The sequence below is a fragment of the Triticum aestivum genome, chromosome 7B (genome assembly GCF_018294505.1).
Source record: "Triticum aestivum cultivar Chinese Spring chromosome 7B, IWGSC CS RefSeq v2.1, whole genome shotgun sequence".
Lineage (NCBI taxonomy): Eukaryota > Viridiplantae > Streptophyta > Magnoliopsida > Poales > Poaceae > Triticum > Triticum aestivum.
In genome coordinates, this window is record NC_057813.1 from 88,954,935 (window position 1) to 88,982,664 (window position 27,730).

Below are 27,730 nucleotides of genomic sequence, written 5' to 3' on the forward strand. Positions count from 1 at the left end.
CATTATTCTTAATAGCATACAAGTCATCACAATAATCATCATAGGTAGCAACTTTGTTCTCATAATCAATTGGAACCTCTTCCGAAATAGTGGAATCATCATTAAATAAAGTTGACACTCTTCCAAATCCACTTTCATATTCATCACAATAAGATTCAACATCCTCCAAAATAGGGGGATCAATACTACCTAAAGTTGACACTCTTCCAAACCCGCTTTCATCAATATAATCATCATAAATAGGAGGCATGCTTTCATCATAATAAATTTTCTCATCAAAACTTGGGGGACAAAAAATATCATATTCATCAAACATAGCATCCCCAAGCTTGTGGCTTTGCATATCATTAGCATCACGGGTATTCAAAGAATTCATACTAACAACATTGCAAACATGCTCATCATTCACATGTTTAGTGCCAAACATTTTATAGATTTCTTCTTCTAGCACTAGAGCACAATTTTCCTTACCATCATTCTCATGAAAGATATTAAAAAGATGAAGTGTATGAGACAAACTCAATTCTATTTTTTAGTTTTCCTTTTATAGACTAAACTAGTGATAAAACAAGAAACAAAAAGATTCGATTGCAAGATCTAAAGATATACCTTCAAGAACTCACCTCCCCGGCAACGACGCCAGAAAAGAGCTTGATGTCTACTACACAACCTTCTTCTTGTAGACGTTTGTTGGGACTGCAAGTGCACAGGTTTGTAAGACAATAGGAAATTTCCCTCAAGTGGATGACCTAAGGTTTATCAATCCGTAGGAGGCGTAGGATGAAGATGGTCTCTCTCAAACAACCCTGCAACCAAATAACAAAGAGTCTCTTGTGTCCCCAACACACCCAATACAATGGTAAGTTGTATAGGTGCACTAGTTCGGCGAAGAGATGGTGATACAAGTGCAATATGGATGGTAGATAATGGTATTTGTAATCTGAAATTATAAAAACAGCAAGGTAACAAGTGGTAAAAGTGAGCGTAAACGGTATTGCAATGCTAGGAAACAAGGCCTGAGGTTCATACTTTCACTAGTGCAAGTTCTGTCAACAATAATAACATAGATAGATCATATAACAATCCCTCAATATGCAACAAAGAGTCACTCCAAAGCCACTAATAGCGGAGAACAAACGAAGAGATTATGGTAGGGTACGAAACCACCTCAAAGTTATTCTTTCAGATCAATCTATTCAAGAGTTCGTACTAGAATAACACCTTAAGACACAAATCAACCAAAACCCTAATGTCGCCTAGATACTCCATTGTCACCTCAAGTATCCGTGGGCATGATTATACGATATGTATCACACAATCTCAGATTCATCTATTCAACCAACACAAAGTACTTCAAAGAGTGCCCTAAAGTTTCTACCGAAGAGTCAAGACAAAAACGTGTGCCAACCCTTATGCATAGGTTCATGGGCAGAACCCGCAAGTTGATCACCAAAAAATACATCAAGTGGATCAATAGAATACCCCATTGTCACCACGGGTATCCCATGCAAGACATACATCAAGTGTTCTCAAATCATTAAAGACTCAATCCAATAAGATAACTTCAAAGGGAAAACTCAATCCATTACAAGAGAGTAGAGGGGGAGAAACATCATAAGATCCAACTATAATAGCAAAGCTCGCGATACATCAAGATTGTGCCATAGAGAGAACACGAGAGAGAGATCAAACACATAGCTACTGGTACATACCCTCGGCCTCGAGGGTGAACTACTCCCTCCTCGTCATGGAGAGCGCAGGGATGATGAAGATGGCCACCGGTGAGGGATCCCCCCTCCGACAAGGTGCCGGAACAGGGTCCCAGTTGAGTTTTGGTGGCTACAGAGGCTTGCGGCGGCGGAACTCCCGATCTATCTTCTTCGTCGATGTTTTTAGGGTATATGGGATTATATAGGTGAAAGAAGTCGGTCGGGAGGTGTTCGAGGGGCCCAGGAGACAGGGGCAAGCCCAGTAGGGGGGGGTGCCCTCCTATCTCCTGGCCTCCTCGAGGCTCTTCTGACGTGAACTCCAAGTCTCCAGGATCATATTCTTCCCAAAAATCACGCTCCTGAAGGTTTCATTCCATTTGGACTCTGTTTGATATTCCTTTCCTTCGAAACACTGAAATAGGCCAGAAAACTGCAATATGGGCTGGGCCTCCGGTTAGTAGGTTAGTCCCAAAAGTAATATAAAAGTGTATAATAAAGCCCGTAATCATTCAAAACACATAATAAAATAGCATGAATGCTTCATAAATTATAGATACGTTGGAGACGTATCATCAGCCAGAAAAAACCATGGCGGAAAGCCTTGGCAACAAGTGATCTTGAGGCCGCGTGGTGGCCGCATTCTCCTTGGTGGATATCTTTGAGGATCACCATGCCTTTCTCTAGCTCCACACAACGCTGGAAGACTCCAGTCCTGCTGCGCCTGACAAGCTTTTTGTTTATTATCGTGTAGGCTCCTACCCGGCGATGTACTTGCCGGGCCGAGATCTCATCAGCCGGCTGATGTCTACTATGCAACCTTCTTCTTGTAGATGTTATTGGGCCTCCAAGTGCAGAGGTTTGTAGGACAGCAGCAAATTTCCCTCAAGTGGATGACCTAAGGTTTATCAATCCATGGGAGGCGTAGGTTGAAGATTGTCTATCTCAAGCAACCCTGCAACCAAATAACAAAGAGTCTCTTGTGTCCCCAACACACCCAATACAATGGTAAATTGTATAGGTGCACTAGTTCGGCGAAGAGATGGTGATACAAGTACAATATGGATGGTAGATATAGGTATTTGTAATCTGAAAATATAAAAACATCAAGGTAGCATGCGATAAAAGTGAGTGTAAACGGTATTGCAATGGTAGGAAACAAGGCCTAGGGTTCATACTTTTACTAGTGCAAGTTCTCTCAACGATAATAACATAACTGGACCATATAACTATCCCTCCACATGCAACAAAGAGTCACTCCAAAGTCACTAATAGCGGAGAATAAAAGAAGAGATTATGGTAGGGTATGAAACCACCTCAAAGTTATCCTTTCTGATCGATCTATTCAAGAGTCCGTAGTAAAATAACACGAAGCTATTCTTTCCATTCGATCTAACATAGAGTTCGTACTAGAATAACACCTTAAGACACAAATCAACCAAAACCCTAATGTCACCTGGATACTCCAATGTCACCTCAAGTATCCGTCGGCATGATTATACGATATGCATCACACAATCTCAGATTCATCTATCCAACCAACACAAAGTACTTTAAAGAGTGCCCCAAAGTTTCTACCGAAGAGCCAAGATGAAAACATGTGCCAAGCCCTATGCATAAGTTCACAAGGTCACTGAACCCGCAAGTTGGTCACCAAAACGTACATCAAGTAGATCACGTGAATATCCCATTGTCACCATAGATAAGCACATGCAAGACATACATCAAGTGTTCTCAAATCCTTAAAGACACAATCCGATAAGATAACTTCAAAGGGAAAACTCAATCCATTACAAGAGAGTAGAGGGGGAGAAACATCATAAGATCCAACTATAATAGAAGCTCACGATACATCAAGATCGTGCCACCTCAAGAACACGAGAGAGAGATCAAACACATAGCTACTGGTACATACCCTCAACCCCGAGGGTTAACTACACCCTCCTCATCATGGAGAGTGCCGGGATGATGAAGATGGCCACCAGTGAGGGATCCCCCCTCCAGCAGGGTGCCGGAACAGGGTCCCGATTGGTTTTTGGTGGCTACAGAGGCTTGTGGCGGCGGAACACCCGATCTATTGTGCTCCTCGATGTTTTCAGGGTATATGAGTATATATAGGCAAACATGAAGGAAATATGCCCTAGAGGCAATAATAAAGTTATTATTTATTTCCTTATTTCATGATAAATGTTTATTATTCATGCTAGAATTGTATTAACCGGAAACATGATACATGTGTGAATACATAGACAAACATATAGTCACTAGTATGCCTCTACTTGACTAGCTCATTAATCAAAGATGGTTATGTTTCCTAACCATAGACACGTGTTGTCATTTGATTAATGGGATCACATCATTAGGAGAATGATGTGATTGACATGACCCATTCCGTTAGCCTAGCACTTGATCGTTTAGTATATTGCTATTGCTTTCTTCATGACTTATACATGTTCCTGTAACTATGAGATTATGCAACTCCCGTTTACCTGAGGAACACTTTGGGTACTATCAAACGTCACAACGTAACTGGGTGATTATAAAGGAGTACTACAGGTGTCTCCGAAGGTACATGTTGAGTTGGCGTATTTCGAGATTAGGTTTTGTCACTCCGATTGTCGGAGAGGTATCTCCGGGCCCTCTTGGTAATGCACATCACTATAAGCCTTGCAAGCAATGTGACTAATGAGTTAGTTGCAGGATGATGCATTACGTAACGAGTAAAGAGACTTGCCAGTAATGAGATTGAACTAGGTATTAGATACCGACGATCAAATCTCGGGCAAGTAACATACCGATGACAAAGGGAACAACGTATGTTGTTATGCGGTTTAACCGATAAAGATCTTCGTAGAATATGTGGGAGCCAATATGAGCATCCAGGTTCCGCTATTGGTTATTGACCGAGAATAGTTCTAGGTCATGTCTACATTGTTCTCGAACCCGTAGGGTCCGCACGCTTAAGGTTTCGATGACAGTTATATTATGAGTTTATGAGTTTTGATGTACCGAAGGAGTTCGGAGTCCCGTATGAGATCAGGGACATAACGAGGAGTCTCAAAATGGCCGAGACGTAAAGATCGATATATTGGACGACTATATTCGGAGTTCGGAAAGGTTCCGAGTGATTCGGGTATTTTTCGGAGTACCGGAGAGTTACAGGAATTCGCCGGGGAGTATATGGGCCTTATTGGGCCATACGGGAATAGAGGAGAGAGGTTGAAAGGAAGGATGCGCGCAGCCCCCCTCTGGTCCGAATTGGACAAGGGGTGCGGCCCCCTTTTCCTTCCTCCTCTCCCCCTCTTTCCCCCTTCTCCTACTCCAACAAGGAAGGAGCGAGTCCTACTCCCGGTGGGAGTAGGACTCCCCTTGGCGCGCCCCTTCTAGGCCGGCCGCCCCCTCCCCCTTGCTCCTTTATATACGGGGGCAGGGGGGCACCCCTAGGAACAACAACAATTGATCCCTTGGATCTCTTAGCCGTGTGCGGTGCCCCCCTCCACCATAATCCACCTCGATAATATCGTAGCGGTGCTTAGGCGAAGCCCTGTGTTGGTAGTACATCAAGATCGTCACCACGCCGTCGTGCTGACGGAACTCTCCCTCGACACTCGGCTGGATCGGAGTTCGAGGGACGTCATCGAGCTGAACGTGTGCTAGAACTCGAAGGTGTCGTAGTTTCGGTGCTTGATCGGTCGGGCCGTGAAGACGTACGACTACATCAACCGCGTTGTTCTAACGCTTCCGCTTACGGTCTACGAGGGTACGTGGACAACACTCTCCCCTCTCGTTGCTATGCCATCACCATGATCTTGCGTGTACGTAGGAATTTTTTTGAAATTACTATGTTCCCCAACAGTGGCATCAGAGCCTAGGTTTTATGCGTTGATGTTATATGCACGAGTAGAACACAAGTGAGTTGTGGGCGATACAAGTCATACTGCTTACCAGCATGTCATACTTTGGTTCGGCGGTATTGTGAGATGAAGCGGCCCGGACCGACATTACGCGTACGCTTACGCGAGACTGGTTTCACCGTTACGAGCACTCGTGCTTAAAGGTGGCTGGCGGGTGTCTGTCTCTCTCACTTTAGCTGAATCGAGTGTGGCTACGCCCGGTCCTTGCGAAGGTTAAAACAGCACCAACTTGACGAACTATCATTGTGGTTTTTATGCGTAGGTAAGAATGGTTCTTGCTAAAGCCCGTAGCAGCCACGTAAAATTTGCAACAACAAAGTAGAGGACGTCTAACTTGTTTTTGCAGGGCATGTTGTGATGTGATATGGTCAAGACGTGATGCTATATTTTATTGTATGAGATGATCATGTTTTGTAACCGAAGTTATCGGCAACTGGCAGGAGCCATATGGTTGTCGCTTTATTGTATGAAATGCAAACGCCCTGTAATTGCTTTACTTTATCACTAAGCGGTAGCGGTAGTCGTAGAAGCAATAGATAGCGTAAACGACAATGATGCTACGATGGAGATCAAGGTGTCGCGCCGATGACGATGGTGATCACGACGGTGCTTCGGAGATGGAGATCACAAGCACAAGATGATGATGGTCATATCATATCACTTATATTGATTGCATGTGATGTTTATCCTTTATGCGTCTTATCTTGTTTTGATTGACGGTAGCATTTTAAGATGACCTCTCACTAAAAATTATCAAGAAGTGTTCTCCCTGGATATGCACCATTGCCAAAGTTCGTCGTGCCCAGACACCACGTGATGATCGGGTGTGATAAGCTCTACGTCCATCTACAACGGGTGCAAGCCAGTTTTGCACAAGCAGAATATTCAGGTTATACTTGACGAGCCTAGCATATGCAGATATGGCCTCGGAACACAGAGACCGAAAGGTCGAGCGTGAATCATATAGTAGATATGATCAACATAGTGATGTTCACCATTAAAAACTACTCCATCTCACGTGATGATCAGTTATGGTTTAGTTGATTTGGATCATGTAATCACTTAGATGACTAGAGAGATATCTATCTAAGTGGGAATTCTTAAGTAATATGATTTATTGGACTTAAATTTATCATGAACTTAGTCCTGGTAGTATTTTGCAAATTATGTTGTAGATCAATAGCTTGCGTTGTTGCTTTCATATGTTTATTTTGATATGTTCCTAGAGAAAATTGTGTTGAAAAATGTTAGTAGCAATGATGCGGATTGGATCCGTGATATGAGGTTTATCCTCATTGCTGCGCAGAAGAATTATGTCCTTGATGCACCGCTAGGTGACAAACCTATTGCAGGAGCAGATGCAGCCGTTATGAATGTTTGGCTAGCTCAATATGATGACTACTTGATAGTTTAGTGCACCATGCTTAACGGCTTAGAATCGGGACTTCAAAGACGTTTTGAACGTCATGGACCATATGAGATGTTCCAGGAATTGAAGTTAATATTTCAAGCAAATACCCGAGTTGAGAGATATGAAGTCTCCAACAAGTTCTATAGCTAAAAGATGGAGGAGAATCGCTCAACTAGTGAGCATGTGCTCAGATTGTCTGGGTACTACAATCGCTTGAATCAAGTGGGAGTTAATCTTCCAGATAAAATAGTGATTGACAGAATTCTCTAGTCACCATCACCAAGTTAGTAGAACTTCGTGATGAACTATAATATGCAAGGGATGACGGAAGTGATTCCCAAGCTCTTCGTGATGTTGAAATCAACGAAGGTAGAAATCAGGAAAGAGCATCAAGTGTTGATGATTGACAAGACCACTAGTTTCAAGAAAATGGCAAAGGGAAAGAAAGGGAACTTCAAGCAGAACGGCAAGCAAGTTGTCACTCCCGCGAAGAAGCCCAAAGCTGGACCAAAGCCTGAAACTGAGTGATTATACTGCAAAGGAAATGGTCACTAGAAGCGGAAATGCCCTGAATATTTGGTGGATAAGAAGGATGGCAAAGTGAACAAGGGTATATTTGATATACATGTTATTGATGTGTACCTTACTAGTGTTTATAGTAACCCCTGAGTATTTGATACTTGTTTGGTTGCTAAGATTAGTAACTCGAAACAGGAGTTACAGAATAAACAGAAACTAGTTGAGGATGAAGTGATGATGTGTGTTGGAAGTGGTTCCAAGATTGATATGATCATCATCGCACACTCCCTATACTTTCGGGATTAGTGTTAAACCTAAATAAATGTTATTTGGCATTTGCGTTGAGCATGAATATGATTTGATCATGTTTATTGCAATACAGTTATTCATTTAAAGTCAAAGAATAATTGTTATTCTGTTTACAGGAATAAAGCCTTCGATGGTCATACACCCAATGAAAATAGTTTGTTGGATCTCGATCGTAGTGATACACATAATCATAATGTTGATGCCAAAAGATGCAAAGTTAATAATGATAGTGCAACTTATTTGTGGCACTGCCGTTTGGGTCATATCGGTGTAAAGCGCATGAAGAAACTCCATAAAGATGGATTTTCGGAATCACTTGGTTATGAATCATTTGATGCTTGCGAACCGTGCCTTTTGGGCAAGATGACTAAAACTCCGTTCTTCGGAACAATGGAACGAGCTACTGACTTGTTGGAAATAATACATACCGATGTATGTGATCCAATGAGTGTTGATGCTCGTGGCAAGTATCGTTATTTTCTGACCTTCACAAGATGATTTGAGCAGATATGGGTATATCTACTTGATGAAACATAATTATGAAATAATTGAAAGGTTCAAAGAATTTCAGAGTGAAGTGGAAAAATCATCATAACAAGAAAATAAAGTTTCTGCGATCTGATCGCGGAGACGAATATTTGAGTTACAAGTTTGGTCTTCAATTAAAACAATGTGGAATAGTTTCACAGCTCACGCCACCTGGAACACCACAACGTTATGGTGTGTCCGAACATCGTAATCGTACTTTATTGGATATGGTGCGATCTATGATGTCTCTTATTGATTTACCATTATCGTTTTGGGGTTATGCATTAGAGACAACTGCATTCACGTTTAATAGGGCACCATCTAAATCTGTTGAGACGACACCGTATGAACTATGGTTTAGCAGTAAACCTGAGCTGTTGTTTCTTAAAGTTTGGAGTTGCGATGCTTATATGAAAAAGGTTTTCAACTTGATAAGCTCGAACCCAAATCGGAGAAGTGCGTCTTCATAGAATACCCAAAGGAAATTCTTGGGTACACCTTCTATCACAGATCTGAAGGCAAGATATTCGTTGCTCAAAATGGATCCTTTCTAGAGAAGAAGTTTCTCTCGAAAGAAGTGAGTGGGAGAAAAGTAGAACTTGATAAGGTAATTGTACCTTCTCCTTTATTGGAAAGTAGTTCATCACAGAAATCTGTTCCTGTGACTACTACACCAATTAGTGAGGAAGTTAATGATGATGATCATGAAACTTCAGATTAAGTTACTACAGAACTTCGTAGGTCTTACAGAGTAAGATCCGCACCAGAGTGGTACGGTAATCCTGTTCTGGAAGTCATGTTACTAGACCATGATGAACCTATGAACTATGAGGAAGCGATGATGAGCCCAGATTCCATGAAATGGCTTGAGGCCATAAAATCTGAGATATGATCCATGTATGAGAACAAAGTATGGACTTTGATTGACTTGCTCGATGATCAACAAGCCATGTTAAATAAATGGATCTTCAAGAGGAAGACGGACATTGATAGTAGTGTTACTATCTACTAAGCTCGACTTGTTGCGAAATGTTTTCAACAAGTTCAAGGTGTTGAATACGATGAGATTTTCTCACTCGTATCGAAGCTTAAGTCTGTCTGAATCATGTTAGCAATTGCCACATTTTATGAAATCTGGCAAATGGATGTCAAAACTGCATTCCTCAATGGATTTATTAAAGAAGAGTTGTATATGATGCAACCAGAAAGTTTTTGTCAATCCTAAAGATGCTAACAAAGTGTGCAAGCTCCAGCAATCCATCAATGGACTGATGCAAGCATCTCGGAGTTGGAATATACGCTTTGATGAGTTGATCAAAGCATATGGTTTTATACAGACTTTTCAAGAAGCCTGTATTTACAAGAAAGTGAGTGGGAGCTCTGTAGCATTTCTAATATTATATGTGGATGACATATTGTTAATTGGAAATGATATGGAAATTCTGGATAGCATGAAAGGATACTTGAATAAGAGTTTTTCAAAGCAAGACCTCGGTGAAGCTGCTTACACATTGAGCATCAAGATCTATATAGATAGATCAAGACGCTTGATAAGATTTTTCAATGAGTACATACCTTGATAAATTTTTGAAATAGTTCAAAATGGAACAGTCAAAGAAGGAGTTCTTGCCTGTGTTACAAGGTGTGAAGTTGAGTAAGACTCAAGACCCGACCATTGCAGAAAATAGAAAGAGAATGAAAAGTCATTCCCTATGCCTCAGTCATAGGTTCTATAAAGTATGCTATGCTGTGAACCAGACCTATTGTATACCTTTCTCTCTGTTTGGCAAAGGAATACAATTTTGATCTAATAAGTAGATCACTGGACATGGGTCAAGAATATCCTTAGTGAGGACTAAGGAGACATTTCTCGATTATGGAGGTGATAAAAGAGCCCGTCGTAAAAGTTACAATGATGCAAGCTTTTACACCAATCTAGATGACTCTAAGTCTCAATCTGGATACATATTGAAAGTGGGAGCAATTAGCTAGAGTAGCTCCGTGCAGAGCATTGTGGACATAGAATATTTGCGAAATACATACGGCTCTGAATATGACAGACCCGTTCACTAAGCTTCTCTCACGAGCAAAACATGATCATTCCTTAGTACTCTTTTGGGTGTTAATCACATAGCGATGTGAACTAGATTATTGACTCTAGTTAACCCTTTGGGTGTTGATCACATGATGATGTGAACTATGGGTATTAATCACATGCAGATGTGAATATTGGTGTTAAATCACATAGCGATGTGAACTAGATTATCGACTCTAGTGCAAGTGGGAGACTGAAGGAAATATGCCCTAGAGGCAATAATAAAGTTATTATTTATTTCCTTATTTCATGATAAATGTTTATTATTCATGCTAGAATTGTATTAACCGGAAACATGATACATGTGTGAATACATAGACAAACATATAGTCACTAGTATGCCTCTACTTGACTAGCTCATTAATCAAAGATGGTTATGTTTCCTAACCATAGACATGTGTTGTCATTTGATTAATGGGATCACATCATTAGGGGAATGATGTGATTGACATGACCCATTCCGTTAGCCTAGCACTTGATCGTTTAGTATATTGCTATTGCTTTCTTCATGACTTATACATGTTCCTGTAACTATGAGATTATGCAACTCCCGTTTACCGGAGGAACACTTTGGGTACTACCAAACGTCACAATGTAACTGGGTGATTATAAAGGAGTACTACAGGTGTCTCCGAAGGTACATGTTGAGTTGGCGTATTTCGAGACTAGGTTTTGTCACTCCGATTGTCGGAGAGGTATCTCTGGGCCCTCTCGGTAATGCACATCACTATAAGCCTTGCAAGCAATGTGACTAATGAGTTAGTTGCAGGATGATGCATTACGTAACGAGTAAAGAGACTTGCCGGTAACGAGATTGAACTAGGTATTAGATACCGACGATCGAATCTCGGGCAAGTAACATACCGATGACAAAGGGAAAAACGTATGTTGTTATGCGGTTTGACCGATAAAGATCTTCGTAGAATATGTGGGAGCCAATATGAGCATCGAGGTTCCGCTATTGGTTATTGACCGAGAATAGTTCTAGGTCATGTCTACATTGTTCACGAACCCGTAGGGTCCGCACGCTTAAGGTTTCGATGACAGTTATATTATGAGTTTATGAGTTTTGATGTACCGAAGGAGTTCGGAGTCCCGGATGAGATCAGGGACATAACGAGGAGTCTCGAAATGGTCGAGACGTAAAGATCGATATATTGGACGACTATATTCGGAGTTCGGAAAGGTTCCGAGTGATTCGGGTATTTTTCGGAGTACCGGAGAGTTACGGGAATTCGCCGGGGAGTATATGGGCCTTATTGGGCCATACGGGAATAGAGGAGAGAGGCCGAAAGGAAGGAGGCACACAGCCCCCCTCTGGTCCGAATTGGACAAGGGGTGCGGCCCCCTTTTCCTTCCTCCTCTCCCCCTCTTTCCCCCTTCTCCTACTCCAACAAGGAAGGAGGGAGTCCTACTCCCGGTGGGAGTAGGACTCCCCTTGGCGCGCCCCTTCTAGGATGGCCGCCCCCTCCCCCTTGCTCCTTTATATACGGGGGCAGGGGGCACCCCTAGGAACAACAACAATTGATCCCTTGGATCTCTTAGCCGTGTGCGGTGTCCCCCTCCACCATAATCCACCTCGATAATATTGTAGCGGTGCTTAGGCGAAGCCCTGCGTCGGTAGTACATCAAGATCGTCACCACGCTGTCATGCTAACGGAACTCTCCCTCGACACTCGGCTGGATCGGAGTTCGAGGGACGTCATCGAGCTGAACGTGTGCTAGAACTCGGAGGTGCCGTAGTTTCGGTGCTTGATCGGTCGGGCCGTGAAGACGTACGACTACATCAACCGCGTTGTTCTAACGCTTCCACTTACGGTCTACAAGGGTACGTGGACAACACTCTCCCCTCTCGTTGCTATGCCATCACCATGATCTTGCGTGTACGTAGGAATTTTTTTGAAATTACTACGTTCCCCAACAAAAGGAAGTTAGTCAGGGGAGCCACGAGGGGCCCACGAGGGTGGGGGGCGTGCCTGGACCCTCGTGGCCACCTTGTTGCTTCCCTGATGTCCACTCTAAGTCTCCTGGATTGCGTTTGTTCCAAAAACGATTCTCCCGAAGGTTTCATTCCGTTTGGACTCCGTTTGATATTCCTTTTCTGCGAAACACTGAAATAAGCAAAAAACATCAACTTGGACTGGGCCTCCGGTTAATAGGTTAGTCCCAAAAATAATATAAAAGTGTATAATAAAGCCCATTAAACATCCAAAACAGATAATATAATAGCATGAATACTTCATAAATTATAGATATATTGGATACGTATCAGCATCCCCAAGCTTAATTCCTGCTCGTCCTCGAGTAGGTAAATGATAAAAGAAAGAATTGATGAAATGTGAATGCTAGCAGGTGCATAAGTTTGATCAATGATAATTTCAGTTACCTTTTCTAGCATCATTATATGTCATAACAGTAGCTCATCTCATAAAAATTTTCATGATCAAGTAACTAGCTATTCACATGTTAAAGTATAGATCATAAACTTTCTTGAAACTAACAAACTATATTCTCAGTCATCAAACAATTGCTATTCATCTTATTTTCAGGAAGGGTCTATGTCAGAGCTTTGATTTAGCAAACTCCACATACTCAACTATCATTTAATCTTTCACAATTGCTAACACTCACGTGATATTTATGGGTTCAAAGTTTTAATCGAACACAGAAAAAGATAGGGGCTTATAGTTTCGCCTCCCAACCTTTTACCTCAAGGGTAATGTCAACAATATTAATTTATGAAAGCCTACATCCAAGTGGATATATATATCCAGATCACCCCAACACAAAGTGCTTGCCAAAGGAAAAAAATGTAAAAAGGAATGGTGGTGATCACCATGACTCTTGTATAAGGGTAGAAGATAATAGTAAAAGATAGGCCCTTCGTAGAGGAAAGCAGAGGTTGTCATGCGCTTTTATGGTTGGATGCACAAAATCTTAATGCAAAAGAATGTCACTTTATATTGCCGCTTGTGATAAAGACCTTTATTATGCAATCCATCGCTTTTATTTCTTCCCTATCACAAGTTCGTATAAAGCTTATTTTCTTCGCACTAATAGATCATACATATTTAGAGAGCAGCTTTTATTGCATGCACCGATGACAACTTACTTGAAGGATCTTACTCAATCCTTAGGTAGGTATGGTGGACTCTCATGGCAAAACTGGTTTAAAGGATGTTTGGAAGCACAAGTAATATTTCTTCTTGGTGCAAAGAATTTGGCTAGCATGAGAGGGAAAGGCAAGCCCAGCATGTTGGATGATCCAAGACAATATAACGTTTCGGATATAGGAAAACATAACCCATTAAGTTGTCTTCCTTGTCCAACATCAACTTTTTAGCATGTCATATTTTAATGAGTGCTCACAATTACAAAAAATGTCCAAGATAGTATATTTATATGTGAAATCTCTCTTCCTTCAATATTCTTTCATGAATTTTTCAAGTGACCAATACAATGTTTGCTAACCTTCAATAAATTTACCACCTATACTTCTTATATGTGAAGTCATTACTCCCCATGGGATAAGCATATGAAACATATATATTTTAGGATTTATGATATTCAAATCATTCAACCATTTACTCATAAGATATAAGTGAAGCACACGAGTAAATGACAAACTACTTCCAAAAAGATATAAGTGAAGATCAATGAGTAGTTAAATAATTATTTAGCAATGTGAGGAATCTCTCTCAATTAACTATTTAAAATCTTGGTATTTTATTCAAACATCAAGCAAAACAAAACAAAATGACATTTCAAGGATAGCACTCATCATGTGAAAAAGCAAAAACTTAGGCTCAACCGATACTAATCAATAATTGTTGAAGAAGAAAGGTGGGATGCCTATCGAGGCATCCCCAAGCTTAGGTGCTTGAGACTTCTTTAAATATTATATTGGGGTGCATTGGTCATCCCCAAGCTTGAGCTTTTGTGTTTCCTTAATTCCTTTTATATCTCGGTTTCCTAAATCTCGAAAGCTTCATCCACACCAAACTCAACAATAACTCATGAGATAAGTTAGTATAAACCAATGCAAAAACCCTATCATTTTCTACTGTAACAAATCACAAAATTTAATATTCAACATTGCATACTAAATGTCTTTGCATATTTAATACTCCTATCCTCAAATAGAATCATTAAACAATCAAACATATGCAAACAATGCAAACATAACAGAAATCTGCCAAAACAGTACAGTCTGTAAAGAATGCAAGATTCATCAAACTTCCCTAACTCCAAAAATTAGGAGAAAAATACTAAAATGTATAAAATTTATCAGAGCTTATTTTGCAAAAAGTTTCAACAATTTAACATATTCTGACTTTTCTAGGGAATGTTTGCAACATCGATAAACTTTCTGTTTTCAAACAGCAACAAGTATACTTGCAAAATAAGCATGGTAAAGGCTATCATTGACATTTTTATTGAAAATAGAGATGCAAAACATTATTATAAATAACAGCAAGGAAACACTAACAAAATAAAATGACACTCCAAGCAAAACACATATCATGTGGTGAATAAAAATATAGCTCCAAGTAAAGTTACCGATGAACGAAGACGAAAGAGGGGATGCCTTCCGGGGCATCCCCAAGCTTAGGCTCTTGGTTGTCCTTGAATATTACCTTGGGGTGCCTTGGGAATACCCAAGCTTAGGCTCTTGCCACTCCTTATTCCGTAGTCCATCGAATCTTTACCCAAAACTTGATAAGTTCACAACACAAAACTTAACAGAAAACTCATAAGCTCTGTTAGTATAAGAAAATAAAACCACCACTTAGGTACTGTTGTGAACTCATTCTAAATTCCTATTAGTGTAATAACTACTTATTCCAACTTCTCTATGGTTCATACCCTCTGATACTATTCATAGATTCATCGAAATAAGCAAACAAGGCAATGAAAACATAATCTATCAAAAACAGAACATTTTGTAGTACTCTGTAACTCTCGAATACTTCTATAACTCCAAAAATCCTACCAAATTAGGAAAACTTGAGAAAATTGTGTACCAATCCAGATCAAAAATAATTATATCAAAATCACGTTTCTGTGAATTATCAAAACTAATTTGCTGGGAGCAAAAGTTTCTGATTTTCAGCAGGATCAACACAACTATCATCGTAAGCTATCCTAAAGGTCTTACTTGGCACTTTATTGAAACAAAAGCTATAAAACATGATTACTAAAGTAGCATAATCATGTGGACAGACAAAAACAGTAAGGGTAAATATTGGGTTGTCTCCCAACAAGCGCTTTTGTTTAATGCCTTTTTAGCTAGGCTTGATGATTTCAATGATGCTCACATAAAAGATAAGAATTGAAACATAAAGAGAGCATCATGAAGCAATTACCAACACATTTAAGTCTAACCCACTTCCTATGCATAGGGATTTTGTGAGCAAACAACTTATGGGAACAATAATCAACTAGCATAGGAAGGCAAAACAAGCAAATCTTCAAAACTTTAAGCACATAGAGAGGAAACTTGATATTATTGCAATATGCAGAAGCATATGATCCTCTCTCATAATAATTTTTAGTAGAATCATGAATGAATTTAACCATATAACCAGCACATAAAGCATTCTTTTCATGATCTACTTGCATATAAATTTTACTACTCTCCACATAAGCAAATTTATTCTCATCAATAGTAGTCGGAGCAAACTCAACAAAATAACTATCATGTGAAGCATAATCCAATTGAAAACTAAAATCATGATGACAAGTTTCATGGTTATAATTACTCTTAATAGCATACAAGTCATCAGAATAATCATCATAGATAGCAACTTTGTTCTCATAATCAATTGGAACCTCTTCTAAAATAGTTGATTCATCACTAAATAAAGTCATGACCTCTCCAAATCCACTTTCATAATTATCACAATAATTATCACATCCTCCAAAATAGTGGGATCATTACTTCCTAAAGTTGACACTCTTCCAAACCCACTTTCATCAATATAATCATCATAAATAGGAGGCATGCTTTCATCATAATAAATTTGCTCATCAAAACTTGGGGGACAAAACATATCATCTTCATCAAACATAGCATCCCCAAGCTTGGGGCTTTGCATATCATTAGCATCATGGATATTCAAGGAATTCATACTAACAACATTGCAATCATGCTCACCATAAAAATATTTAGTGCCAAACATTTTAATGCATTCTTCCTCTAGCAATTGAGCACAGTTATCGAAATCTTTATTTTCATGGAAGACATTAAAAAGATGAAGCATATGAGGCACCCTCAATTCCAATTTTTTTTGTAATTTTCTTTTATAGACTAAACTAGTGATATAACAAGAAACTAAAAGATTCGATTGCAAGATCTAAAGATATACCTTCAAGCACTCATCTCCCCAGCAACGACGCCAGAAAAGAGCTTGATGTCTACTATGTAGGCTTCTTCTTGTAGATGTTGTTGGGCCTCCAAGTGCAGAGGTTTGTAGGACATCAGCAAATTTCCCACAAGTGGATGACCTAAGGTTTATCAATCCATGGGAGGCGTAGGTTGAAGATGGTCTCTCTCAAGCAACCCTGTAACCAAATAACAAAGAGTCTCTTGTGTCCCCAACACACCCAATACAATGGTAAATTGTATAGGTGCACTAGTTTGGTGAAGAGATGGTGATACAAGTGCAATATGGATGGTAGATATAGGTATTTGTAATCTGAAAATATAAAAACAGCAAGGTAGCATGCGATAAAAGTGAGCGTAAACAGTATTGCAATGGTAGGAAACAAGGCCCAGGGTTCATACTTTCACTAGTGGAAGTTCTCTCAACGATAATAACATAACTGGATCATATAACTATCCCTCAACATGCAAAAAAGAGTCACTCCAAAGTCACTAATAGCGGAGAACAAACGAAGAGATTATTGTAGGGTACGAAAGCACCTCAAAGTTATCCTTTCTGATCGATCTTCTCAAGAGTCCGTAGTAAAATAACATGAAGCTATTCTTTCCGTTCGATCTATCATAGAGTTTGTACTAGAATAACACCTTAAGACACAAATCAACCAAAACCCTAATGTCACCTGGATACTCCAATGTCACCTCAAGTATCCGTCAGCATGATTATACGATATGCATCACACAATCTCGGATCCATCTATTCAACCAACACAAAGTACTTCAAAGAGTGCCCCAAAGTTTCAACCGAAGAGCCAAGACAAAAATGTGTGCCAACCCCTATGCATAAGTTCACAAGGTCACTGAACCTGCAAGTTGATCACCAAAACGTACATCAAGTAGATCACGTGAATATCCCATTGTTACCACAGATAAGCACATGCAAGACATACATCAAGTGTTCTCAAATCCTTAAATACACAATCCGATAAGATAACTTCAAAGGGAAAACTCAATCCATTACAAGAGAGTATAGGGGGAGAAACATCATAAGATCCAACTATAATAGCAAAGCTCGCGATACATCAAGATCATGCCACCTCAAGAACACGATAGAGAGAGAGAGAGATCAAACACATAGCTACTGGTACATACCCTCAGCCCCGAGGGTGAACTACTTCCTCTTCGTCATGGAGAGCGCTGGGATGATGAAGATGGCCACCGGTGAGGGATCCCCCCTCCGGCAGGGTGCCGGAACAAGGTCCCAATTGGTTTTTGGTGGCTACAGAGGCTTGCGGCGGCGGAACTCCCGATCTATTATGCTCCTCGATGTTTTCGGGGTATATGAGTATATATAGGCGAAGGAAGTCAGTCAGGGGAGCCACGAGGGGCCCATGAGGGTGGGGGCAGGCCCTGGACCCTCGTGGACACCTTGTTGCTTCCCTGACGTCCACTCCAAGTCTCCTGGATTGCGTTTATTCCAAAAATGATTCTCCCAAAGGTTTCATTCCGTTTGGACTCCGTTTGATATTCCTTTTCTGCGACACACTGAAATAGGCAAAAAAAATAGCAACTTGGATTGGGCCTCTGGTTAATAGGTTAGTCCCAAAAATAATATAAAAGTGTATAATAAAGCCCATTAAACATCCAAAACAGATCATATAATAGCATGAATACTTCATAAATTATAGATACGTTGGAGACGTATCACCGACAGCTCTCTGTTCACCAGGAAGTTGAGAATGGGCTGAGCCCATGATGGAGCTGCGACTTCTTCTACTGTCAGTACAGCCACTGTAACTAGGGTGGTTGGGTTGGGAGGTGGCGGGTTGGAGTCAGCCACCGCCTGCTGTGTCGTTGAAGTCCCCGTGCCAGTTGCGGCTGCAGCAGTCCTCGAGCCGCCTGTCGAAGTCCTTGAGCCGACTGCCGAGGTCCCTAAGTCGGATCCGACTGTTCCTGGAGCAGCTGGCACGAAGATGGAATCTGATTCCGGCAAAGGCTTGATAGACAGCTTGAGGAGGCTCTGAAGGGACACGCCGGTTGGTATGGCTTGCCGGGTGGAGCCGATTCGTGCCAGGGCATTTGCTTGCTCGTAGTCGGCCCGTGGCACGTGAAGGAACTCGCACCCTTCGAAATACTCGCTGAGTTCCTGGACGAGGAAGTGGTAGCTTGCCATGTTTGCATTCCTGGTTTCCCAGTCGCCAGACGACTATTGGAACACCAGGTCCGAGTCGCTGTAGCATAGGATCTGACGGATGTCGAGCTCTTTGGCTAGCCAGAGCCCATGCACGAGTGCCTCATACTCGGCCACATTATTGGAGGCGGCGAAGTGGATTTGCAATGTGTATCTGAGCTTGTCGCCTTTGGGAGAGGTAAGGACGATGCCGGCTCCCAGACCGGTATGCATCTTGGAGCCGTCAAAGTGCATCTGCCAATGGGTGGAGTCCGGCGCTGGCGGCAGGTACTGGGTCTCGTCCAAGTCGATGAGGAAGTTGGCCAGTGCTTGGGATTTGATGGCGGTGTGAGGCTGGTAGAAGATGGTGTATGGCGCCAGCTCAATGGCCCATTTGGCCACCCGGCCTGATGCATCCCGGCTGCCCATGATCTCAGCAAGCGGGACAGTGCGAACGACCATGATGGAATGCTCTTGAAAATATGGCTTGAGCTTCTTGGCGGCAAAGTACACGCCATAGCACATCTTCTGGTAGTGGGGATAGTTATGCTTTGAAGCTGACAACACCTCGCTCAGATAGTACACGGGTGATACGTCTCCAACGTATCTATAATTTTTTATTGTTCCATGCTATTGTATTACCTGTTTTGGATGTTTATGGGATTTACTTTACACTTTTATATCATTTTTGGGACTAACCTACTAACCGGAGGCCTAGCCCATATTGTTGTTTTCTTGCCTATTTCAGTGTTTCAAAGAAAAGGAATATCAAACGGAGTCCAAACAGAATGAAACCTTCGGGAAACTTATTTTTGGAACAGAAGCAATCCAGGGAACTTGGAGTGCAAGCCAGGGAAGCTTCGAGGAGGCCACGAGGGTGGGCCTGCCCCCCTACTAGGCACGCCCCCTATATCGTGGGCCCCTCGAGCGTCCCCCGACCGACTTCTTTCACCTATAAATCTCCATATACCCCGAAAACATCAAAACAGAAGATAGATTGGGAGTTCCACCGCCGCAAGCCTCTGTAGCCACCAAAAACCAAACGGGACCCCGTTTCGGCACCCTGCCGGAGGGGGGATCCATCACCTGTGGCCATCTTCATCATCCCGGCACTCTCCATGATGAGGAGGGAGTAGTTCACCCTCGGGGCCGAGGGTATGTACCAGTAGCTATGTGTTTGATCTCTCTCTCTCTCTCTCTCTCTCGTGTTCTTGATTTGGCACGTTCTTGATGTATCACGAGCTTTGCTATTATAGTTGGATCTTATGATGCTTCTCCCCCTCTATTCTCTTGTAATGGATTGAGTTTTCCCTTTGAAGTTATCTTATCGGATTGAGTCTTTAAGGATTTGAGAACACTTGATGTATGTCTTGTCGTGCTTATCTGTGGTGACAAATGGGATATCACGTGATCCACTTGATGTATGTTTTGGTGATCAACTTGCGGGTTCCGCCCATGAAACTATGCATAGGGGTTGGCACATGTTTTCGTCTTGACTCTCTGGTAGAAACTTTGGGGCACTCTTTGAAGTACTTTGTGTTGGTTGAATAGATGAATCTGAGATTGTGTGATGCATATTGTATAATCATGCCCATGGATACTTGAGGTGACAATGGAGTATCTAGGTGACATTAGGGTTTTGGTTGATTTGTGTCTTAAAGTGTTATTCGAGTATGAACTCTATGATAGATCGAACGGAAAGAATAGCTTCATGTTATTTTACTACGGACTCTTGAATAGATAGATAAAAAAGGATAACTTTGAGGTGGTTTCGTACCCTACCATAATCTCTTCATTTGTTTTCCGCTATTAGTGGCTTTGGAGTGACTCTTTGTTGCATGTTGAGGGATAGTTATATGATCCAATTATGTTATTATTGTTGAGATAACTTGCACTAGTGAAAGTATGAACCTTAGGCCTTGTTTACTACCATTGCAATACCGTTTATGCTCACTTTTATCGCTTGCTACCTTGCTGTTTTTATAATTTCAGATTACAAAACCCTTTATCTACCATCCATATTGCACTTGTATCACCATCTCTTCGCCAAACTAGTGCACCTATACAATTTACCATTGTATTGGGTGTGTTGGGGACACAAGAGACTCTTTGTTATTTGGTTGCAGGGTTGTTTGAGAGAGACCATCTTCATCCCACGCCTCCCACAGATTGATAAACCTTAGGTCATCCACTTGAGGGAAATTTGCTACTATCCTACAAACCTCTGCACTTGGAGACCCAACAACATCTACAAGAAGAAGGTTGTATAGTAGACATCAAGCTCTTTTCTGGCGCCGTTGCCGGGGAGGTGAGTGCTTGAAGGTATATCTTTAGATCTTGCAATCGAATCTTTTAGTTTCTTGTTTTATCACTAGTTTAGTCTATAAAAGAAAACTAAAAAAATGGATTTCTGATGCTTCTTCTTAGCTAACATATGGACATCTATTTTTATTGGTGGGTACATGTGGACAATGCCAGACTTGGAGCATTGTTTTGAACGTTTCATCGTTGAGCCCTTTAGTTTTTGGTCCTTGGTAAATCCATCACACATGTTAATTACTCCCGGGAGTACTTGAGAGCCTCCCTCACGCTTCATTGGACCCATAAGACCCATCTTCATCTCCAATCCTACAAGTTTACACGGGCGTCCCATCTTTCCCATCTTTCACTTGAACGGGGAGAACAGGGTACTCAGAGTCTGGTAAACAAAAAAGATGAACAGACATACAAAATTCAAACATCCTCCGATTTACATTGGATTTCTGTAAGCACATTGATAATTGATAAACAGAGAAAAGTGAATTAAAGCATATTAAAATTGTAGATCATCCGTTTTGCGCTTTCTATTGCTTTAGCTAACTGGTAGGTAGATACTTTAGTGACTAGGTTTGGGTTGGAGACGCTCAAAGAACTTCCGCGGGAAATGCTCCTACTTTAGCAGTAGAAATATTTGCCACTTTCGAAATGAGTAACTCAAATGCACGAGCAAAGCTAGTTGAATCGCAAGACAGTTCCTACCGCGGTAAAATCTAAGGAGTATTTCTTTTTGCGGGCAATCTAAAGAGTATTTTCAGTGTAAACAGTAATTGAACTTATATAACATGTAATTACCGACTCAACTAAATGATAAAAACATGCACTTGTATGCTCGGTACTCCTTGAGCAACTCATTTAATGAGCACCCAATCTTTAATAACTCGTTTGGTATTATTCGATCTGAAACCATAAAGTCTAACAAAAAAAAGGCCAAGTTAGCAAACAAGCAAAGCTCCATTTGCGTCCCTCAAAAAGCTCCATTTGCGTTTATCATTTTCTTACCATAGTCTACTTTTTTTATACCAGGAATAAAATAGGCCATAGGTAACTTGACAGTTTAGCAATGATACCATGAAAAATAAACATAAAATAAATTGAGGCAGGCACACGTGGCTGTCACACTTTAGCAAAATTCTTGTCTGAAACATGCCATTGGTGGTAGATATTTAAAAAACTGCTGCCGTGATTAGTCATAGGCAGAAGGAAATAGAACAGGCAAATAAACACTAGCCAAATCAATTATAAATTGTTTTTGTGAATCTTTACACAAAGTATAAATGTCAAGGACAAAAACTGAAGGTCTGCAATATTTAAATTTTTACAGTAATCCGTGAAGAAATATGTACAGCAGTTAATTCACAATACATGAAAAATAATCGTGGTTTATCTTTGTTAAAACAGATAGTAACTGAGACAGCACTGCGCGTACTGTATATATATCATACACTATCTTCTTCAGGCTTATCTGAGGGCCTGATCAGAGGAGCTACCCTCTCAGAAATGATGGCCTTACCATTCTCATCCCGTTTGACAGGGTACAACACATAGTGTTGAATTATGAAGAGAACATCGAAGAAAACAGTTTCCTACAAATTCAGGGACATGAAATTTAGTAATATTTTATACTGTGAGAACATGTCACAAAACTAACAGGTGACCAAAAACGTATAGTCTGTAAAAGACTAGAACTCATGCTCACCAACGAAAGAAGAGTCTTGCCGATATTTCCATAAAAATTCACTAAAGTGTCTGCAGCACAATTTGTATAGTTAGGAAAAGAATCAAAATATATATACATACATAGAGCTGACATGAATTGCAATGAAAGGGAAAATGCAGCTTACGCTGATCAATAGATTGCACACCCATCTGACCAAAGTTCAGCACCCCTCCTGTAAGATCAAGTAAAATATTTCCAATACTCCAACCAACTGTACTCTTCCGCCTGAAGTTCATCACAGCCTAAGGCACATAGGAAACATAATAATGGTTAGAAAGGACACTTAACAACAGCACACCACTTATATTCATGTACTTATTATATTTGCTATAGTTTAGAAATATCCAAGTGAGAATTAGTACATTATAGAACAACAAGAAAACTTCATTCAAATGAAATATAAGAACCAATGGAAACTTGACATATCTGGGGTGTTCATATTTAGTTAAGCTTATGTACTATGCTCTCAACTGCTGATTATTTGATGCAGATACATCATGCTGAATTTCAGTGTTACTTTGTCCATATTTTGTAATTTGTACTACGTATATGATATCACGAGTTCAACATTCACATCAGGAGACAGTCATTTGGTTGTACTCTGTAACTTACGTAACGATAATAGTAGTAATACCTGAGGGATGTACTTGACTGTTGTCATCGCAACCTGTATTGAACTGAGATTCAAAAAGATAGGAGGAATCAGTTCCACTTTTACGAACAGAAGCAAGATATATCAATTAAAAACTTTAGCTAATCTAGCTGATAATAACAAGCAACCTTAACAGTGAACGTACAAAAAACTTACTTGAATACATCGATAAGCCATAGCCAGTTACTTTTTGGCCAAGCTACAATGAGGCAAACAATAGCGGCTGACCAGACAACAGCAGAGATTGATATGCACACTTTGGAGACTTTCTGATTTCCACGCTGTATATTTCAAGTTCAAACATTCGATATTAAGTTTCACGATTTAGAAGATGTATCTGCAGTACCTGAGGACAAGTAAACTAACCTCATAAATAAAAACTTGGTAAAGGGTAAAAGATGTCAAGGCCACTGCATGTAGAGAGAAAGCAACATCATTTGCAGCAACAGGAATCATCTGCATTAAACGATACATTTAGTTAGTGTTAATTTTAGGCCTGGGTAGATATAATCTTGATACTTCCCAATTTTTTTGTAGTTATTGTAGCTATCTAGGTGGAGTTGGTGTAGCGTAATATGTAAATGCCAACGTGGAGGGGCTCTTTACTCCCACTATCTCCTTCAATACGCACTCGTGCATATTCAAGAAAAAAGTTATTGTAGCTATATATTAGCAAACAATATTAAAAAATAATGGTATTAGAGTATCTGTGGCAGCAAATAAATCAAACAAGATTATTAGGTGGCAAATCTAAATGTTTTAATGTTTAAGATTTTAGAGGATTGACTACAAACTTCCAAATACAGCATTTATTCAAGATCGATGGGAGTAGTTCATGATAATAAGAATGACCTAGCATATTTTGTTTCACAAGTACGTACAATATAACGAAAGACATGGAATGGCTTCTTTTTCTTTAAAAGTACTAACATGTTATTACAATATAAATGCTACTAACAAAAATATCAAATCATATGTACATCTAGACTTTCTTTGGAATTATCAAACTTGCTAGACGTACTAATACAATTTGAAATTATTTGCATCCAATATTTGCCCTGAACAAATAAAAGAAGCCATAAAGAACTATAGATGACAATAACCAAATTCAGTTACACAGAAATGATGTGAAATTTGTCAGCTAAAATTGAGTCAAGAATGGCTTTTAACCAGTTGGTGATTGGTCACAGAATAGTCCTAATCGACATCAACAAGTTGTACTGGCTATAATAATGGCTCTCATGGAGAGTGGCAATCCTAATCATAGCTAACAAAACTTTAAAGAAGTGCAGCTTTAAAAATCACAGTAACATTAAAATCATACAAGCACAAACCATGGATAAGTAGCACAATGGAGTGGTCAAACACAAAGCAAGATCCCTGAGCATACCAATATACTGATTGCTATAAATACCAATGAAAAAAAAATCTCTAGTACAGCTACCTTGATTTTCTACCATTAATCTGTATAGCTAACATAAAGATGCTAAAATGGTCTTCCTGCCTAATTCACATACAAACATAAACACACGAGTATAGGGAAGTCCCTTAGGTCCAATCCAGCCATGTGTTACCCCATCCAAATTAATTGTGTCAACAGACGTGTGGATGAAACCATTAGTTTGCCATTTGATCATCAGAGTCAAATATGCTCTGGGTATGTACCCCAGTAAGACTATTTAGCTTTTTAATTCTTCTGGAATACAACAAACTAAAACAGAGACCTTTTGTTCCAGTGCACCTGTTATGATAATTATTTGTTTAACAAGCGTGGCTATTATTTAAAAATAAGCACTATGGGTAACTGACTAGACATGATGCAAGATCGCAAATATGCTATGATACTGAAAAAATATGTTGCTCCTAAAATTATTCCCACCATGAACTATCCGTAAAAATAAGGCAGTGATGCCTAACCTCTTTATCACCAAACTTGTCATGATACTGTTTCTGGATGAAGGGGCTGAAGAATAGAGCAGCATTGTATATGAGGTAGGAAGAGTGCTTTGTGAAATTCAGCACCAGAAAATCGAAGTTCAAACCGACGACACTGCAATTTGTGAAAACAGGTAAACCACAGAACAAATCTTAAATGATAACATAGATATTTGGATCACTAACATTCTGAGCTGTTGCACAGAAAACCACGATGGGCCTACATATTTTCTTGTGTCAGAGTACTATTTGAAATAAAAGATGTGTATTTGCATGTTGAACATAAATACTGAACAAATGTAAAGGTCCAAACGAAAACAACTGAGTTAACAAACTGCCACAATTGCGAAAGGTAAATCTAGGGTGAGGCAAAAGAAATGGTGATCAAATACTACACAAATTTGTACCTTGACTGGTTGAGTAGAATTGAAACATTACCAAACTATACTTCAAAGGTCAGACTAAAATATAGAAAAGAACTGGAAAATAGTAAGGTTAAACACGTACGCATTTTCTTCAACTAAAGGGCATACCAAACTGATGTGCTAGAAATGTCTACAATGGGTAGATAAGATTATGAGATCTGCATACGTTTCTGAAGGACAAACCAAGAGGATTACACTACAGGGTACACTTCCGCGTAAGTCCAAATATGAGAACTCACTCATAACGAATTTAAAACAGCGCCAGTTAGACGGAAGTTTCAGACACAAGCAGCTTTTCTTAGTCATGAATTTTACCTAGCCATAACTGCAAGAATCAACAACAATCATGATGGATGGACAACAGAGCATAAATTATATACTCCATCTGTTCACAAATATAAGATGTTTTGCATATTTAAATATGAACTACATACAGACTAAAATGAGTGAACAAACACACTAAAACATGGCTATATACATCTGATTCAAAAAAAGTTAGAACAACTTATATTTATGAACGGAGGGAGTAGTAGCACGACAAGCAACTACGGTGCGTATATACACCACATGTCCTACTATATGCCAAAATGTTCAGTCTACTTCGTACCCACTGCCCTTTGTTTTGTTTCCTTCCCCTATATTTTGCACACATGCCACCCTCCTGTAAACAGGGCCATTATCTTGTCACAGGAGCAAAGCAATCGTGACAATTCATGGAATTTCCAGCAGCCAAAGACACGGCTCATCATCAGCTCAAGAAAAGCTGCATTTTCTAAAGACTTGACACGTTTCACCACCATATATCCATCTTACACAGGCACCGGACAAATTTCTCAGGTCCATCCATCAATAGGACGAATTTTTTGCAAAATCGACACATACTTCCTCCGTACGGGATTAGTTGGAGGCTCAAACGGATGTATCTAGCACTTAAATACGTCTAGATGCATCCGTTTTGAGCAGCAGGCGAACAGCTGGTCAAATAGATCTAGCCCAAGAACGCTATAGCCAAAGGGGTAAAGAGAAGGGAGAGAGGGAGCACCTCTTGCGCCTGTAGTTGAGGACGACCTGCGGGTAGAAGCTGAAGGACCAGGCCACGAAGGCGATCCACCCGATGACCTGGTAGAGCACCTCCAGCCCCACCGAGTTCCACGACGACGACATCGCCGGCGGCCCGTTGCTTCTATCGCCCCCCTCCTCCTGTGGAGTTTGAGTGCAGGGCCTTCTGACAGCGATTTCTGCGGATTCCGGCCGCTGCCCCGGATTTTATAGTGCGGGAAAAGGAGAGCCGGAATCCAGAGGAAAAGGAATCGATTAACATCTCCCCGATTCCCCGTGCAGCGTCGCCGTCGTCAACGCAATTACTCCCATGCTTGCTGGGGGAAAACTGGACGGGTCTGGTTGCACAACGGATCGGGACGGATTCCCCGGACAGGTGCGGGTTTGCAGTTTCTTTTCGGTCGTGAAAAGTTGGTTTGCAGTTATTGCCAGTTTGACACACACACGAGCTGAATCATTTTTTATTTGCAATTATACAAACTTTCAGCTTTTCTTGGTATAGTTTCTCCACCCCGAGTTAATTGTCTTCGATTTATCTAGATACTCCCTCCGGTCCTTTTTACTCTGCACATTGGATTTGCCGAAAGTC

The 27,730-nt window shown here is 40.5% G+C and overlaps 1 protein-coding gene across 2 annotated transcripts; it reads right to left on the reverse strand.

Moving 5' to 3' along the window:
• Positions 1 to 21,437: 21,437 nt before the first annotated feature.
• LOC123158930 (cystinosin homolog) lies at positions 21,438 to 27,518 on the reverse strand. Of its 2 annotated transcripts, XM_044576749.1 has the most exons (9): positions 27,125 to 27,518; positions 25,640 to 25,772; positions 24,089 to 24,178; positions 23,879 to 24,003; positions 23,705 to 23,747; positions 23,195 to 23,312; positions 23,050 to 23,099; positions 22,864 to 22,936; positions 21,438 to 21,732 (listed from the first exon to the last, which is right to left on the reverse strand). In XM_044576749.1, exons 1-9 carry the CDS (start codon positions 27,244 to 27,246, stop codon positions 21,671 to 21,673), a joined length of 816 nt encoding a protein of 271 aa, XP_044432684.1. In that variant the 5' UTR covers positions 27,247 to 27,518; the 3' UTR covers positions 21,438 to 21,670. The 2 variants fall into 2 exon arrangements, with proteins under 2 accessions (XP_044432684.1, XP_044432683.1); XM_044576748.1 differs by lacking the exon at positions 21,438 to 21,732 and having other exon boundaries at positions 22,571 to 22,936; positions 27,125 to 27,517.
• Between the last annotated feature and the right edge of the window lie 212 nt (positions 27,519 to 27,730).

Coding starts and splice junctions, on each gene's coding strand:
- LOC123158930 (XM_044576748.1), bottom strand. CDS start 27,246: ATGTCGTCGTCGTGGAACTCGGTGGGGCTGGAGGTGCTCTACCAGGTC. Junction 24,179..25,639: donor ACAAGTTTGGTGATAAAGAG/GTTAGGCATCAC, acceptor CGTTTAATGCAG/ATGATTCCTGTTGCTGCAAA. Junction 23,313..23,704: donor CAGTCAAGTACATCCCTCAG/GTATTACTACTA, acceptor TATGTGCCTTAG/GCTGTGATGAACTTCAGGCG.